The following is a 19,125-nucleotide window of genomic DNA, read 5'->3' on the forward strand; positions in this document are numbered from 1 at the left end:
CCTCTTCCCATTCACACACACTTCTCAGTCACACACGCCCCTCTTCCCATTCACACACACACACTTCTCTCCATTCACACATACACCTCTTCCCATTCACACACACCCCTCTTCCCATTCACACACACACTCTCTCCATTCACACACAAATCTCTTCTCATTCACACACACACCTCTTCCCATTCACACACACACTTCTCATTCACACATACCCCTCTTCCTATTCACACATACACCTCGTCTCATTCTACACCGCCCAGTGCACCAAAATTGGTGGCAGTGGCCCTCCTAATGGGAGCCCGCAGAGCACTAAGCCCAAGTGCTTCAGGAGTTCTCAGTAATGCCTCCAATAGCCAAAAGTTAGGATCTATTTTTAACTCCTTCCTGCGGCTGAAGAAACTGAGGTGTGGAGAAACTGAAGAAGCTACGCTGTCCCCAAGGCCAGAGAGTTGGTGAGCAGAGAGGCAACGTGTGAACCCAGAGAGCCTGACTTCCGAGACCACAGTCTTAATTCAGAGAGAAGGAAAAGTTTCATGAAAAAGAAAAGACAGATGACATGGAAGGGCTGTTAATACGGAGGATGATGTTCTAGAATGAAGTATCTGAGCTCATGGTGAGTGGGAAAAGGCCAGTGAAGATACCAACAAGGTAAGAGAAACAGACACAGGCTCTATTCAGCCCACTCCATGTCTCCACCCTCTCCATTCTTCGGTACAGACATCTGAATTTTCTCAGTGTCATACAAAGTGTCATGCAAGCCCTTCCAAATAGAGTGTATTCCCTCAGTACACCCAGATAGAAATGTTACAGCTGCCCCTGGTCGGGGCTGGGGATGGTGGTGGTGAGGATGCCTCCACCTGTGCAGAGCGACCACCACGGATAGAGGCATCAGACACCCAAAGGGGCTGGGCCAGTGCCCAGAATACACCAGGCTTCTCCCTCCCTGGCGCTCACCTCCCCCATCAAAGTATAAAACATAGAGAAGTGGGAAATCATTTACAGATTAAAGGAGTCAACTGCTTGGAGACAAACCACATTAAAGCACAGTCTTTAATCATGCCCATGTGGGAGAAATAATTCTAGGTTGAAAAAACAAGATCAAAGATGTAAAGTGTATGCTGGGATGAAGGCAGCCACCCCTGAGCACTCCAGACCAGGCAGGAGAAGCACTGTGTCTGCCAGTCATCGCCTTGAATTGGGGCCCTTCCAGCCCAGATGACAGTCTTATAGACTGAGCTATGTCCCTTAGAACCTTACTGCCTTCCCCGATCCTCCACCCTGAGAGAGGCTGCTGATGACAGCCAAGCCCCAGAGGAAATTCAATTAATAAAACCTAGCTAGGAGATAAAAGAGTCACCCCAGCAATTGGCCAGATAATAGCAATTGGGTGTGCTGGCCGAGCTGTGCTAAGCTCCATAGAGGATTTAAATATCTCCCACTTGTCATTTTCTGAAGGTTTACATTGGTAGCACTCCACAAAGAATATTCTCATTAATTTGAGATGGCCTGAAATTAGCTTGTAATTTTCCTATTTCTAAGATATTATCTAGTAACAATTCCTCTGCCATCTAGCATAATTACTGTAATGCCAGAGGCCCAGAGATGAATCAGGGGCTTGTGCAGCTCAGGGGAACATCTAAAATGACAGACCTCAGAAAGCCACAGTCTGGGAGATCGGGCAACTTCTCCTTTACAATGGAATTATATTTGCAGTAATTCCTCCCATCAACAGAGAGACTTTTAAAAATAAACACAATGAATCAATTTATAGTTTACAACATTAAAGTGTCACAAAGAAATTTATTTACTAGAGGGAATTGAATTTCTCTTATAAAATCAGTGTTGAGAATATTTAAACCAGAAACCTTGGGCTGGAGGAAGGTCAAAACACAGAGTAAGACTTGATGCTGAAACGTGGCATCTGGACTCCTGATGGCACAATGATCAGTTTCTATTTTCATAGTCAAAAAGTATACAATTTCCTTCTCATTCTACCTTAACTTCAGAGTGCAGTAAGGGCCACAGATGCCTCTACAAACAAGGTAGTGTCTGTTGGAAAGTGAAACTGCAATAAAAAGTCAATCAGTCACCAAGCCTCCTTGAACCTCTCACTACCTGACCTGGAGAGAGAGCAGAGAAGCAGTGAGATGCTTTGAAGAGTGGGAAACTCTAAGTCCCCCTGGGCACGGGTCAAAGGAGCTAGAATCTCCTAGCTCAGTCCGGTCTTTCCAGTTTATAAAGCTCACTCTCCAGCATTCTGCCTTTGGTAGACTGAAAAGATAAGAACAGTAGGTTCATGCTGAGGACAGCTTCTAGGGAATGATTATTAGAAGTCATACAGAAAATATAATGTGGGGAAATTCTCCCTGGAGAAGGCTTTTTAAAAACAGGGCCATCATGCATTGGGGTCAGAGAACTGGTCCAGACATCTTTCAAGGTCCCTTTCCATCTTGAAGCCTATGAAATCTCACAAGGCCACCTTGGGTCTGTCAGAGGCCAATCATGCTGGTCTCTTTACTGAACCACCTCGGGATGCCGGCTGCACCTTGGAGTGGCGTGGCCTGATTCTGCTCATGTGCTTCTCTGTGCCTAGATGCTCCCACCCAGGACTTGTTTTTTAGCGAGAACAGAATCCCAGGCACTGTTCACACCCCAAGGCAAAGGGCAGTTATTCTTCTTGAGGACCTAAATCCACTCAGTTTGCGGCCTGGAACTCCAACACGGGACAGAAAACACCCACTATATGGTGATCCCCTCCCAACCTAACAGCCAACTGTCCCCAAACTGTGAAGGCTGCCAAGACGAGCAAGTCACAGTCCCTGCCCAGAAGAGCTACGAGGCAGATGACAGGAAACTAGTACATGAGAGCCTCCACAAGGAGCAGAAATTGTATGCACTGTAGGCTTTTAAAAGGCAATGAGGCCATAGTGTTCCCAGACCAAACTGAGGGGCGGGCTGCTTATTCTCGCGGCCCAATAACAAGATGCAGATGAACTGGGGAGGAACAGAGTTTTTATTTTCTGCAACCAGTTACAGGGAGAAGGCCTGGAAATTATCTCCAGGCCAACTCAAAATTATATAGTTTTCCAGTGCTTATATACCTTCTAAGCTATATGCCTACATGTAAGTGTGCATTCATCCAAAGACATAAGTGATTAACTTCTAATCTATTAGATCTGTGTCTTGAAGACTTTTCCTCTGGAACCTCAGTAAATTTACTTCATCTAAATGGGTCCAGGTGCTGGGGTGATTACCCTTATCCTGTCTCCTGCTAAATCATGGAAGTTTGGGGAGTTCCTTCAGACCCCATGATAAAACTTGTTTAATCTTAAACGAGTCCTGTTAAGAATTCCTTATTCTGTCATGCTTTAAGGCCCAGGAAAGGCCAAGGCAAAACTCTTGGTAGGCTTTTGTTGCATTCCAGACTTTGTATAAGGGCACTGGCTTTTTTAGCTTTTAATATTTAACTCAACCACCCAGTCAGTACTGAAACAGTTGCTGTGGAGGCCTGTGTTAGTGAGACCTGGCCTGCAACAATAGGGTGGGAGTACTGGCATGGACAGAGAGAAAATGGAACTTCATCTGAGCCTTGGAAGCACACAGGCGTGTCAGGCTCCAGGCACACCTCAAAGGGCTGCCTCAGAACAGTTCAAGTAGGTTGAGCCTGGATTTAGAGCCCTCTTGGGTTATGAGTCTTTCCTAGGAGGCTGGGAGACTCCAGGGTGAAAGAGGCCAATTGCTTCCGATGATCTGCAAGGTCTGAGAATGCTGTGGCCAGCCATGCATGTCCTCTCTGAAGAAGGCATGTACTGGGATCTTCTGGGCTGTCCAGGGCTGAGCCAGTGTCACAGGCTAAAGAGTTAACACAATTACTGACTTCTCCCCCTCCATGTTCTGTGAAACCTTTTGATGCTGGCTAGAGAGGAGATGGGGAGTCTCCAAATAACTATTGTGGCTCTGAGGTTATTTATAAGTTTATTTTGGAGAGTGATACCAAGAAAACAAAAGCCAAAGAATATTTTTTTTCCACCAAACGAAGGTGAACAGTGGGTCTAAGAGGTTTACTTAAAATATACCACTGTAGTCAACCCACAGAATGGGAGAAAATATTTGCAAATCACATTTCTGATAAAAAATTAATATCCAGGATATGTAACAACTTGTAAATGAATATGTAAAACTCATTCCGCCCGCTCCCACACTGTGGCGTGTACTTTCATTTTCAATCAGTCCCTTCATTTCTTCCTTGCTTTGTGCGTTTTGTCCAATTCTATGTTCAGAACGCCAAGAACCGAGACACCCTCCACCATTGACACCACAGTGTTGGGATCGCAGGCATGAGCCACCGTGCCTGGCCTTCAGAGCATTTTAAAATACACCATTAAAGAGCACTGAAGAGAGTTGGATGCTAATATATTATTAGTAGGAAGTACCACAAGAAAGTTAACAGAGGACTGAGGAGGATATAAAATCCCAGGAAATCCCATGTCCTGCTTCCTGGGGTCAAAACTTCCCCACCTTCTACCCCCATTCTCTCCCCAATGGTTCCTCAGCAGAACACATGAATCTGCTACAGCCCGTGTTGCTCCCAGGCCAACTGTCCTCAGTAAGAATGGGCTGGCCATAGCCAAAGCCCCCTGTCACCTTGGCATCTTGAAGGCTGAAATCAAAGACAAATAAATGTGCATTTTTCCCAAATTGAAGCCATTTATTTCTTGTTGCCTCAAGGAGAGGATAGGAATAAAGGATTACAGACTGTAATTAATCAGGCCTAGAGAGGCAGGTGCAGGTTAATGCAACCCGAAAAGGGAATCCTAGCCAAAAGCTGCCAGGCTCTCCCCTGTTAATTTCCATGTCCTGCCTGGTCAAAAATACCCTGAGGGCAACTTCACAGATCTTTGGTTAAGGTTAAGAGCTGAGCTTGGCATGGCTAGGTTGCTGAGTAATACTTGCTTTGCACTTTTTTTTTTTGGAGCTGTGACAGAAAAGCAGGATGTCGGGAAGCTTCCACCAGACAGTAGGGGTCTGGAAGCATTCAGAAAAGCCCCAGGGAAGGGCCTCTGAGCAGAGGACTCACCACAGTCATGGTGGAAGCAGCTGTGGCCTATGCTAATTTGTTTAGGAGCTCATAGCCTTTCTCCTCTATAAGCTAACTAAGAGTCAGAACACAGTGATGGGGAGAAATGTGTGTACACTGCTTGCTTATAGAGAGAGGTGAGTGTGTATTCACTCTGGCTGCTAATTCTGTAGTAACATTTAACATATTTATAGGAAAAAGTGGAGTGGCTTATGTTTGGTACAGAATTATTTCAGTACACGAATGAGCTTCACTGGTGGGCTAGCAATGCCCTAGACAGGCTCTGCAGCTCATCAGGGCACAGTCATCCCAGTGGAAGAAATCAGCGGCCACTGCTGGGGTCAAGGGCAAGAAGAACAGTTCCACCCTCATTTCCTAGCTTTGCACATTTCTAACCTGAGAGGGAGGCAATGCCTTGTTCCTTTCCACTTCACAGATGTGGCTGGCTGTATTCAGAAACTCATCTCAGTATTCTTTCTGTTCTCTCTGGACTCCACTTTTGCCACTCTTGCTCAAAAGCGACAAGGAGAAGCGAGAAAATCAAAGACATCAGGTCAGCCCCAGGGCATCCTCTGTGGGTGCTCAGGCGTCCCCACACTCCAGCTAAGAGAGAGTGAGACGATGCACAGATGGTCTTCTCCGCCAGGGTTTGATGGTTAGGGATATAAATAGAAAACAAAAAATAAAAAACAATGCTTGGGGGGTTTTCTGATGCCACAGAGGATGAAAAACTCCTTAGAATCACTTCCCATAGTCACCAATAAAGCCTAATGACTGGAATGAGTTTGAATTATGAAGGAGGTGAGCAGAGTGGGTGAGAAGTGGCGTCGAGCGTAATGTCCACTTCCAGGTAATCAAGAAATGACCACATTACAAAAGGCAGCTTTGGCGGGTTTCTGGAAGGTATGTGAAGTCCAAGGGAAATAAGGTGGAGAACACTGTGAGTGCAGAGAGGCCGATGACCTTAAATGGCTCACACACGCTATCCCAAGTTTCCACCCAGGGTTCTGTGTTGTTTTCTCCAGATTAAGAAATGATGTCACTGACCTGGACAGATTAGAAAGCACCTCCAGACTTAAGCCACCTGCTCTTCTGTTAAATTGTTGATTTTAATCTCCTAAGAGTTCATTACATACCCTCTTACCAGAAAGAGAGCCGGGGCCAGTCCACATTTGTACAACAATTTCTTGGAGAATCAGATCATGGAGCAGCATGCACTTGCACATTGAGGGCATGTATGTAGGTGTTTCCTGGTAACCAATGGCCCAGGCACACAGCTAGCTTGTCCACTCTCCATTGCCTTGTATGTAACTTGTTATCCTTAACCCTGAGGGAGCGTGAACTCAGCACTGCATTGAGCTATGGAGGAGTAACTGCATGGGGACTTACTTCTCTCAAGAAGAGTAAGTCACTTTTAAAATATGATGACTTTATAACAAAAAAAAAAGTAAACTGGCTTTTGAGAAAGAATAAAGATTAAGAAAAAAGAAAACAACATAGCATGCCCGGAAGAAAGCATAAAGGGTAAGAAAATTCCCAAGAACAGCCTTGTGCTGATGGCCCTGTGTCGGGACCCTGCTCTCACTGAAGAGCGGTCAGACAGTCTCAAAGGAGCCCCAAGGCCACTCCGAGATGCAGGAGACACAGGTGAGGAGCTGGCACTAGGAACAGGAGACCGAGTCCTCCAGGTTGCCACCCCATCCCCGGAAAACTGATCTTTTCACACCAGCCTTGCAATCTATTTCTCCCCTTTGAGCAGTCACAGGACGTTAGCGAAAACAAACAATTATAAAAATTAAATGGCAAATATAAGCACAAAATCCCAGCTTGCACAGACTATTTAAATTCAAGGCCCTGTTAAGATGGTATATAAATACAACAGCACTGAGGCATGCTATTTTATGTAGCAGTAATATTGAAATCATCAAATTTTAACATGCTATTGACAAGTCTGCATGTTAATCTTCCTAAATCAGAACCTCAGTAAAATTAGATCCTTCTACAGGTGGATTAAGGGAATTGGGTCAGACACTGCAGCTTGGGTTTCCCCAGGTCTTACCTGGAAGGTAATACTGAAAGGTCAGTACTTTGGGAAATCCAATTATCTTAAAAGACTCAAAGTAGAGAAAACACTATAGAATTAATGACTGACAATGAGGCTGGAAGTTCCCAGAGAGCAACTACAAGGGCTGAGCACAGAGCAGGCACTCGATGGATCAGAAGAGACAGGGCCTGCCCAGGGTCACACAGCTGAAGCCCTGGGGAAGGTGCCTCTTCCCACCGCCCTCTGTCGGTGATTCTCTCCTGTGTGCTCCTTATCAGAAAGGAGGTTTGCCTTTATACTCTGCTCCTTCCTCACTTCTTGGTTGCACTCCTGTTCCCAAAGATGCCTCCCTCACTTCCCATATTCTACCCCTGTTTAAATGATTCACTTCAAATCTTAGCTCCCACATAAAGCTTTCCTGACTGTGCAAGTGTGTCATCTCCAGCCTTGACACTTGTACAGCATGAAGCATCCAAACTCTCAAATAGACTCTTCCATGATTTCTTCTGAATTTCTTCTGCCTCTTATGTTACTTAACTCGCACATGATTTCTTCTGCCTCTTATGTTACTTAACTCGCACATGAGGCAACTCTTCAGCATGTTCCTGAGGCCTTTGTGCTGTCAAAAATCACAAAGACTGCCTTCTTTCTCCATAGCAATGCAACACAGTTCAGTTGGAAACCCAGGGATGAGCAATAGGGGATGAGCAACAGCGTCAGAGATGTAATCAGGAGAGCCTGTCTGCATGGGGACGTGGCCGCTTCTAGAGGGGACTGGCCTTTATTCTAGTCTCAACATAAGGTGAGTCCCGGCTGAGTTCCAACCTGCTAAGCACTTGTTCACACTAGACTGTCACTGTTCTTATGACGCTTCACTTCTTTAGGTCTGAATTTCTATTTTAAGACGCCATGACTTCTATAATTTAAAGATCCAGGAGGATTTAGTCTATTATTAGCTTAAAGAGGACACGACATTGGTCAGAAAAGAAGCGCAAGGTGGGTTTGCAGCCCAGTTCGTGTTAACTTCAAACAATTTTAGAAGGATCTGGGAAGAACCTCAGGGAGACTGTGCCTCATTTGAAGCTATAGAAATGAAAGACCAGAGAGGGGCTGTGATCTGTGGAGACTCACTCAGCTGACTGGTGACAGCACTGACACAAAAATAATCAGTCTCCTGATGGCTAGGCAAGTAAACCTTCACCACGCCATGAAGGCTCTCCCTGCCGAAAATACACCGTTATACGTAACAGTCCTTTCAATCGGGCTGGAATTCTGAAAGGAAAAGAAACCTCAGAAATGACCACACACAACACAAATCTGCATAGCACTGGGCAAAATTATGGTATTAAAATAGCCATCTTGATTGTTACAGTCTATGAGGCTGAATGGCAGATTGAAATAAAATACTGAGATACAGAACTTGAATCTAAGTTCCATTTTTCACAGTAAAATCATGTTGGGCAGGTCATTTTCCTTTCTACGCCTTTCTTTTCTTTCTTTTTTTTTTTTTTTTGAGACGGAGTCTTACTCTGTCGCCCAGGCTGGAGTGCTGCGACTCAATCTAGGTTCACTGCAACCTCTGCCTCCCACGTTCAGGCAATTCTTCTTCCTCAGCCTTCCAAGCAGCTGGAACTACAGGCATGTGCCACCACACCCGGCTAATTTTTGTAGTTTTAGTAGAGACAGGGTTTCATCATGTTGGTCAGTTGACCTCGATCTCCTGACTTTGTGATCTGCCCGCCTCGGCCTCCCAAAGTGCTGGGATTACAGGTGTGAGCCACCACGCCCAGTCTATATCTCACTTTCTCAGGTGTAAAAATGAATAATCACAGGGTTTCTCAGTGGGGGAGTTCCCGGTGTTTGGACAGGTCCATTCTTGCTTGGGGACTGTTCCCCTACATTATGGAACACTAAGCATCCCTGGCCTCAGGTCCCATCATTGTGTCAATTAAAAATGGCCCCACACATTTTAAACTGCCCTAAGTTTAGAACCACAGGAAGGTCTCCAAGGCCTCCACTGGCTGTAAAGTGCCAGCAGGAAGCCACTCCCAGGTGTAGAGTGAGACAGGTGGCAGGCCTACCCGTAGATGTCCAGGACCCCGATGAAGGAGTGCTGTTTGAGGGAAGTGTGCAGGGCCTTGTTGATGTGCTCCACGATCCAGCTGAACAGCTGGGCATAGATGTGCTTGGCCAGGGCGTTGCGTGCATTGATCACCTGCTGCAGGGACATGGTCTTGACATAGGTCTCCGAGGTGGTGACCAGCTTGCGATGACACAGCCAGTGCTCCATCTGACTGTGCTCCACCCCTAGCAGTCGGCAGAAGTTGCTTAGGTGTTCATCCTGGGGCTAAGGGAGATGGGGGAGATAGGTTCAGGAGGAGTGTGGGGGACAAGCCGCCCCCCCACCAATGTCTTCTACCCTCCCACCCAGAGGAAAAACAAGCCAAACCCAAGGCCTCCCAGTCCTCCAGAATCCCAGCACATCCTCTGCTGCCAGCCTAGCAGGCAGGCAGTCTCTCTCACTCTCTCTCACACACACATACACACACACTCTGTCTCTCTCTCTCTCTCTCTCTCTCTCTCTCTCTCTCTCTGTGTGCTAAGTGGAGATCACTGAGCCCATGATAGAACAATGCTCAAACTGATCATTACACCTGCTAATGATTAAATTGCAGAATTTTTAAAAAACCAAAACCTTCTCCATCTTTCTTGTCCTCTCCCTCTATGCCAGGCTGCTGCTGAGCAACTGGTAAGAGGAGAGTCCCTGAGTGAAGGGAGCAGAATGAGAATCAAGAACTTATGACCATGTAATCCATTCAGAGTAATGAGCAGATTCACACCAAATTCAGTTTGCATCTGCTGAGGTCTGCATGCAGTGCTTGACCCACAGCCCAGAAAGCAATTCTCTTCCTCCCTCTTAGAGTTCTTCACTTAGAGGCACCGCCTTTGACCCACCCCATCTAACCAGCTGTATGCTCAGAAACAACCCTCAGGCTCCTAAGATAGAGGGGCCCTTCAAAGGCACTAGCCATGTCCCTCCCTTAGAAGTCAGTTCCCCACTCTGTAAAGTAACAGGATGGGCCAGATCAATGATTCTCTTCTGGGTGGCTGGCTTAAGTGAGAATCACCTTGAGAAGTTTTTGAAATTGTATGTGACACCAGCAAGTGGTTCAGATGTGCTGGGTGAGAGACAGGTTGAAATGCAATGGATGATGTCACCCCCAGCACTGATCCTGCACTGTCCTGTGCTTCCAAGCAGGCTTGCTTTCTTCTTAGCCTCAGTGATGCTAAAATCATAGAAACTGAACTATCCTCCCCCAGCAGCAAGTGTTTTAAGAATGTAAGCAAAGTTCATCAGCGTGGAAAGCTAAGATACATGACAAAAACATGGACCACATCTTGACCTGGGAGGATCATCTGGAACACTCCCACTGATAATATCACATATGCTCAGAGCTGGAAAGAAACTGAAACTCCTCCAGTGTGAGGCTCTTTTCATACAGGTAAAAAGCTGACCTGAGCCCCAGAGAGGTACAATTACTCACCCAGGCCCCCGCCCTATCCTCGGGACAAGGGTTCTTCCACTGTCCTACCCGATGTATCTCCTACCTACCCAGCTGCCTCTAGGGACTATGTGTGAGTCTTGACCCTCATTTATCCAAATACCAATCACATCACCTGGTGTTTGAGTCACTGGAGAGCCACATTTCCCAAAGGGTCTTATTTCACCAAAATATATCAATTCCTCAGAAAATCCTTGCAGCCCACTCAGGGTACCCTGAGAAAGCCTGTTCATCCTTGGATGCTCCTCTTACCTGCTATTCATTCCCTCATCTGAATCCACCTGGGAAAGCTGATAGCAAAGCCTCGAGCCTGCTGGAGAGCTTATTAACACTGCGGCTGAAAGGGAATCCTTCAGAACATGATGTGCCACCTCCTAATCGCCCTAAATTGCTTGTGGGACTCATTTTCTGATGAGGCTGCCTTGCAGGATTTAAATGAGGGCTTAATGAAAATTAACACAGATAACTGTATCATTTCTCCCTTAATACCATGTCCCCAGGCCATTTTTTCCTCTTACAGATATTTAAAATCCATCTGCCCAAAACACAGTTATAAAATAATAGAACGCCAGAGTAGGAAAGAACCATCCAAAATCACTAAGGCCAGTGTTTTTCCAATGCAAAGAACATGAGTTTGCTTACTTAACAGAAGGAGAGGATAGCACCAGGTTAAACATAGCTGAACTGGTTTAATACACCATGTAGCACCAAGAGATAGATATTTTAAGAAGCATTTCTGGAATGTATTTGATCAAAGACTGATTATGCTCTTAAGAAAATGCATTCTAATCCAAAGTCCCTTATTATTCAGATAAAGCTGAGTGAGGCCTCCTGCCTTCTGGTCCAGAGCTCGTAACCCCAGCCTGGCAGAAGAATCAGCTTGGTTTGGACTGGGCGGGTGTGGAGAAGCCCCCATCTTTTTATGCTCAGCAGAGAGTTTCCATGGCTACTTCTCCTGGCCAAGATCCTTTTTCTCTGCAGCCAACCCATCTCCCCCTCCCCTAAACATAAAGCCATATGCGGTAGAGTTAAGTGCCCGGGGACCGCTTGGCAGGCGACAAGTTCAGAGGTGGCAAGCATCCAATTTGTTCATCTGACTTATTTCCAAGAAATTCTTAATTGCTAGGCATGGCACTGCAGATGGATTCCCTGACATTTAAGTGGCCTGCCAGCAGCTACCATGACTGCCCAAGACATGCCCACGGGCACCCTCCCCTCCTTGAGGCCTCACGCTGCGAGTGCAGTGGAGAAAGCGCACGTTAGAGACTTGTCTGATAACCATATGGGGACGGCCTTTTATCCACCACAAGTGAGGTGGGGCTTGATGTTCTCACGCTCTTCAGACTGTTGATTGAAGGTGCTCACTGGAACTGATGTAGCATCGTGCAATTACATTTAGGTAGAATTAAATGATGCTAAATCCATTAAAAATAGCCAACATCATAGGTAGCAGATTAGTTTCATGATCCCATATTGCTAAATTCAAGAAACAAATTGCCTCTGGTGTCCACGCAACTGAATGCTGTTGCATCTCCAAGGTAACCCTGGCAGTCATGGAGCGCATTCTCATGCTTTAATTAAAAATAAAAACTGCTGAGCAGAAGGCACACTGCTTATGGAAAGACAGCCTTTCCAACAGGAGGCCCATCCTATTTGTCCACGGAATAAACCACAATCAGAGGAACTCTCAGTAGTAACTACTTAACAATGCATTTCTCAAGCATACACTCTGTGCCTGGCACTGTGCGGGCATCAATGGGGCCCACCAGGCAGGCAGAGGGCAGTCTCCTCCTCAAGGACTTGCAGTCCAGCTGAGGAAGCCAGGCTGGCAGGAGTGAAGGGGACTGAATGCTGCCTGGGCCCTGTCCCACCTTTGCCATGGTCATTCTGATTTCAGAGAAAGAGACTCCTCTCTCTGGGCCTTATTTTTTCTTCCCGTCTACAGCAAGAGGGATGCTCCTAAGGTCCACTCTGGCTATAACAAGGTTGACACTAGACAAGGACTCTCTCACCATGGGCTCTGTGCTAAAACCTTTCCATGCAGGGCTTTCTGGGATAGATCCTCACCCCAGCACTGAGGCACGTGGTCACCCACACTCCACAGAAGAGGAAACGGAGAGGTTAGAACACTTGCCTTAAGTCATACATCCAGCAAGAAGAATCGGGATGTGAACCTTGGCTGTCTTGACTCAGTTTTTGCTGTCCACTAGTTCTCTGTACAGCTCTGATTGCAGAACAATTGCAGACCAGCCTAGACCATAAACCTGAATTCAAATGCCTTCTGGGATTTCCTGCCACCTAGCAGAGAAAGGGCTGCCACATGAGGTAGCATCCAAACCTCAACCTCTCGGGCCTCTTGCCTCTTGCCCCGCCTTTACCACCTGCATCTTCCATTTACGCCTCCCTAAGAAGGTCCTGATGTTCCCACCCTCATACTGTCTCCACATAAACTCAGTGGGTACAAGAGGGAGAGCAGTGAGCTCAACAGATACAGTCCTAATAAACACTCACTTCCCTTCTCAGCTGAACGTCCTCGAGAGGCTGGGTGTGGAGGGTCAACTATAAGATCAGAGACACTTCACTTACAGGCTTAAGCCTTAGTTTGGCAAAGGGGCACTGGCCTCACCCCCCAATGCAGGTAGGTGCCCAGGGACCCCCCAGCCCTGGTTCTCATGCTAACCACCAGCCTCACTAAGATCTCAGAGTTGCTCATTGACTCTTAATCTCCTGTATGCCCCCCATGAGGCCTGGAGAGCCTCCATTATCCATCCATCTACTTCTTGGGTGCCTGGTGAGTGCTGAGCACCACAGTAGATGCTGTGACAGAATAAAGAGCAAGAACTGTCCCTGCCCTCTCAGAATTTGGAGTCTCACAAAGGAGACAGGTAGGCAGCAAATAATCACAAAACACACACACACACACACACACACACACACACACACACACACACACAAACTATGCTCAGCCCCACAGAGGAGAGGTACAGAGCGCTTTAAGAACCCATGACGGAAGATGTGATCCTGTGAAGGGCCTGGGGAGGAGCAGGGTGTTGGGTGGGCTAGAGGTCCACGGACCACAGGGCACACCTGTCACCTTTCCTGCATCTTACCACACTCAGCCAAGCATTGGTCACTGCATGTATTCCCCATCTCACTTGTCTCTGACACAGAAGTACAGCTTCCCTAAGGCACCAGAGGTCATTGACTGAGCTGTGTGCATTGAGAGACAGAGATGGTCTATGCCTTTCTCATCAGGAGAAAGACATCAGGACGATACATCACTGGCCCTAAAGACTCAGATTAGGGGAGGGTCTGTCCTGCATTGGAAGCACCTCCACCACTCCCTGGGCCACAGATCCTCCTCTGCACATGCCAGCCCCTCCCACGGCATCACTGCTGCCAAGCCCACTGAATCATGCCCCTTCCCCTAATGTGAGCACCCACACAGGTATATAAGCAGCAGATGTCAGAAACAGCTCCAGGGCACCTAACACTATCAGCATCAACACTTCCTCCTTTCCCAGTGGGCCCAGCAGGGGAACTTCAAGGCTATCACGAGGCTGCAGAGTCCATGCCAGGGATGGCAGCAGGCCAGACAGGCCCAGGGGCCCTCTCAAACCCTAATCATGTTCCATTTAGGGAAAATGTCCATGGAAGGATACACAATGAGCTCTACTGAATCCCAGCTACAGTTTAGATCTTCCTCTCCCTGAAGACAGGGCTGGTTTGAACTTCTCATTAGCCCCAACTCTAGACAAACAGTAGGTTAATTTATGTCCACTCAATTGAAAAAGCATCAGCTTGTGAGCAGCATGGACACGTGTCCTCAGGTAGTGTTGTCTTTTGTATTTTTCCAGTGTCTGGTTATTTAAATTCCAAGTCCCTGGGAGCAAGACTCATACTTTGTACCTCCCCAGGACCTAGCCATAAATGGGATAAGAGGTACAGAATAAACAGTTGCAGATTCACCTATTCAAGGTCAGAATAGCAGCTTTTAGCCTTTCCCAGTACTATTAAATTCCAGAGGGCACAGTAATTGCTGTGGGTGCTATTTCCCTGATACTTACTCCATCACCCATTCACCCATTTAGACATTTATCTACCACATATCAGCACTACAGTGGACAGCAGGAAAATAAGCTTCATTATGAGCCTTCACGGAGCACTTGACAGCCTGTAGTACTTTCACATGGATGTCTCACTTAACATCCTGCCTTGTGCTGTCAGAATACTGGCAAGGGCTGCCACCTGCCTTGTCCACCCAATTAGACTGTAAGCCCCTCTGAGCTTTGGGCACCAATTACAGTGCCCAGTGCCCTTTCGTCTCCTTGCAGCGGGGACCTCAGTCTGGCACTGAGAAAGTACTCAATGGATTGGCAACATGTAGAATTCTGTGTACTGCAGCTTACTTAGGAAATCAACCCAACAAAAAGAATTTATCAAATAGCCACTACATTCCCTGAACTCAGCAAAAGAAATTTGATGGTAGCTGATTATTAAAGGGTTGGCTCTTTTAAAAAATTATCAGCAAGTGAACAGAAACCATTACTGTTAAGAATAAATAACCTATGAGTGTCCCCTAAGTGTAAAGACACATTTCAGTCATATCAAGCTGTAAGAGCAGGGTAAATTGTGTACATTTTATCTCTGGTGTTGGCGTGCAACTTACTGATATACTACAGGAATCACCATCACGCTCAGCCTGAATCTCCACACTTCCAAGGTGCAAGATAGAAGCAATGATCTTAAAAATGCTTATCTGATGGGACTCTTTCACTCCTAGAAAAAAAAAAATGAATGAATGACACTCAATATCCACGGTCGAATGGTAAGGACATTTTACGCTTTTTAAGGATTTTTTTTTTTTAAAGTAAGGTTTGATTTTCCTTTTTGGCCCAATGACTCCTAAAATGATCCAGGCTCCTCACCAAGTAATTACCACTCACAGTAACAGCTCAAAGGGCAAAGGGGCTCCTTGGACTAAAAAGAAAATATCCTCACTATGATTGTCCTGGCCAAACCAGATGGGTCATGCTACCATTTTAACTTCTCAAAGAGCAAAGGAGAGGCAGCAATCCTGCAGGCTCATTTGTACTTCATTTCAACCAAATGGGTGTTTTTATGAGTTTAATAAGAATGGCCATTTATCTGCAATCACTTTTTTCCCCAACATAATATCCTGCAAACATCTGTGACACACATCACTAATGCCAATGAGAGAAGAAGAGGAGAAACTTCTCCTGGGATTGCTGTTCTAGGGCTGGATGGCCAGCTGGCCCCTGGCCATCTCCACATGAGAACAGCAGCTTGCCACACGATATGCACTGTCATAGTCATAGGCAGGCGCACCGACACCAGAACCACTGTGGCAGCAATAACCTGTTGTCAGATTTGTTATTTACCTATATGAATATGTGTTTAGCTTGCAAGATATTGGCATTTTTACAAAATCATTCAGACTCATTTTCAAAAGACTACAGCATAATAGAATACCAGTAAACCTACCACTTAGTTTAAGTGGTAGGTTTACTCCCCATTCCTCCCAGCTGCAGTTTTTTTTTTAGGCAATATTTTATTCAGGCTTAAAAAAAGTCAATAACACCTATATAAAATGGGAGGCATAGATGTGTCATGCTAGGATTAAAAAACTTCCCCAGATAATCTACAAAGTGGACGACCCAGGCAAAATTAACTCTAGGCTTTCATGTTAGATGGCCACTACCATGTAATCATCATAGATTTAATTTTTTATTTTTATTGTGTAAAGTTTCAAAACATACAAATAACAACAAAGTAAAAAATACAACGGATCCCTGTTCCTCCTTCATCATTAGACCCCCAGGGGCTAGAACACTGCCCTGGAACATAGCAGATGCTCAGAAACATAAATGGTAGAATGACCGGATTGATGATTGCTACACAGACTGCAAGTACTTGCAGCTGTCTATCACAACATATGCATTATTCAAATATGTGGTGTTATTAGCCTAGAAATCCCCCAAAAACACCAAAGAATTTAAGCATCCATCTTGGTTCAGCATAACTGAATAACACCTGGTAAAAGGAAGACAGGTTAAAGCCAGAGGCAGGTATTCCAGACAAGATAGGAAGCTAGAGACTTATGCATCCCTGTAGCGGGTAAGGCACTGGGCTTTTTTGTCTGAGCTTAGAATATGTTGCTCTTAAGTCAAGTTCCATTAAAAAAGTACTAGACAGGAGGGTGCTGGGACTATCATGGAACAAGAGGGACATATTCTGTAGGCAGTAGCTTTTCTACTTTATTTTTTTGAGACAGGGTCTTCCTCTGTTGCCCAGGTTGGAGTCCAGTGGCACAGTCACTGCAGCCTCAAACTCCTGGGCTCAAGCAATCCTCCCACCTCAGCTGCTTGAGTAGCTGGGACTACAGGTGTGCGCCAACATGGCTGGCTAATTTGTTTTAAGTTTTGGTAGAGACAGGGTGTCCCATGTTGCCCAGAACTCCTGGGTTCAAGCAATCCTCCTGCTTTGGCCTCCCAATTGGAATTACAGGCATGAGTGACTGTGTCTGGCCTACTTTGTTTACCCTTGAGAACGAATGCTCTGTCAATTTCCAAAGACCTAACCATCCTGTCAGGATAGGAATTTAAGTGGTAGATACAGAGTGAATACTGAATCCTAACAACAGTTAGGATCCTCACACTACACTGATGCGAAAATCCTTTCTTGCTGTGAGATTCTTTGAATAAGTGGTACCGCACACTGCGGGAAGCAAAAAATCTAAACAAAAACAAAAATCAATCAATCAAACCTAAGGAGTAAAACAGGGGTTGGCAAACAGCCTGTTTCCATAACTAAAGTTCTATTAGAACACAGTCATACCCACTCCCTCACATTCTGTCTATTGCTACTTTCACAAAACAGCAGAGTTCAGCGCTTTGCAACAAACTGTATGGCCCACAAAACCTAAAAAAATATCCTATCTTATCCTTTAAGTTTGCTAACCCCTGCAATTTAAAAAAGGGACATGTTTATTAAAGAATAAAGAAAGTCTTACTACAGTAATTAGTTTTACAAAAGCAATCTGCTTTGAGCATTTAAGTATCCAGCCTCCTTAGAGCCTTGGAGGAAGGAATCCTCTCCTTATATCAGCTTGTGCCCAGTGCCCACACCAGCACTACAAGAGCAGCTGCCAGAGGCCTTCTCCTTTCTCCCAGCAAATTCAGAGTGGAATGTATCCTGCACACTGTCAAGTCTTCTCCAAACCTGCTCCCCAGCTCTGGAGACTAAGATGGGCATGTAATGCAACGGAAGTCAGGGGTACCTGATAACAACTTTTTTCTCAGCTACAATGCATCCCCTATTTGCCCTGCTTTATTAAACTGCAGCTGGACCCTGCAAACATTTCTGCTTTGCCTGCTGGCAGAACATCAAGCTCGCTCAATAGGGGGCACTTCAGCGATTTGTAAGGCAACAGCACAGAAAGACAATTCCCTTTCTGGTTCTGGTTCTCCACAGTTATGATTCATTAGGGAGCCCAGAAACTTCCAGATGAGCTCCAGCTCTGCCCTCAGGCCTGTCTCCCCATCAGCAGTGGCTTCTGAGCAGTTCTGCCCTCCCCCCACACCTTGGGGAATCTGTAGCCTGCTTGTATAAACCAGCTCCAGCCTGCATCCTCTGGGCAAGTTTCTTCATCACATCCTCTTCGAAGTGAACTAAATCTCAGCTAGGGTGGAGGCCTCTCCTACTCAATGGTTCCTTTATTGGCTGGTTTTCCTCCCCTGCCTCAAGGGATAGCAGCTGTCCTTTTGCACCTGCTGCTTCTGGATCCTCTAAAGTTCTTGTTTACCCCTTTTGCAGTCAATCACCTGCTATTGCTGTAGTTAGAAAGATTAATATAAACAATTGTTATTTTGAAATAACCAGTGTGGTTTGTGTCTCCTGATAGTTCGTGGGTATGAAAGACAAACCCTGTCTATGTAGCAGTTTCCCAGAGAACTGACTGGCTCTGGAAGCATGGCAAATAAGGGTCTGGTTGCCTCCCCATAGAGAGGTTAGGGTGTGTCCTGTTTGGCCATGTTTTATTAGGACATTGGATAGAACTTCCCTGACCTTCAAAGAACCCAACATGCTGCTCTGGGTTAGTCACACGGCTCAGAAGCCGAATGTTCTGTGTCCTTCAGAGAAGGGGCTGGGGAAGACACAAGTGCCATCCTGAGCCACTTGGGGTTTCAGGCTGACTTCTTCAGCTTTTCTTTTTCTGGCTGCAGGTTCCAGGAATTTAACACTTCAAATCCCAACTGAGAAAGGCTTACCTTCTGCCTTGCCGCTTTTCCCCAAAAAGTGGCAAGGGAGCAGGGCAACTTCAGTTCTACAGTCCCCCCTTCTGCCCCTGAAGGACAGAGAACTTCTCGTTTGAAGGATTCCAATGCTAAAGCTCTGTATGGAAACAGAGCTGACAGAAT

At 46.0% G+C, this 19,125-nt stretch overlaps 1 protein-coding gene across 2 annotated transcripts in view; it reads right to left on the reverse strand.

Moving 5' to 3' along the window:
• Positions 1-19,125, reverse strand: part of MYO5B (myosin VB) — a 390,244-nt gene that overhangs the window by 147,231 nt on the left and 223,888 nt on the right. For both annotated transcript variants that reach the window (XM_032259434.1, XM_032259433.1), the window contains exons 9-10: positions 15,354-15,463; positions 9,203-9,468 (exon numbers count right to left, since the gene is read on the reverse strand). In XM_032259434.1, the coding sequence (XP_032115325.1) occupies positions 9,203-9,468; positions 15,354-15,463 (376 nt within the window). The remainder of the gene's footprint in view (positions 1-9,202; positions 9,469-15,353; positions 15,464-19,125) is intronic.

The sequence above is a fragment of the Sapajus apella genome, unplaced genomic scaffold, assembly GCF_009761245.1.
Source record: "Sapajus apella isolate SASKATOON/1434 unplaced genomic scaffold, GSC_monkey_1.0 scaffold109, whole genome shotgun sequence".
NCBI lineage: Eukaryota > Metazoa > Chordata > Mammalia > Primates > Cebidae > Sapajus > Sapajus apella.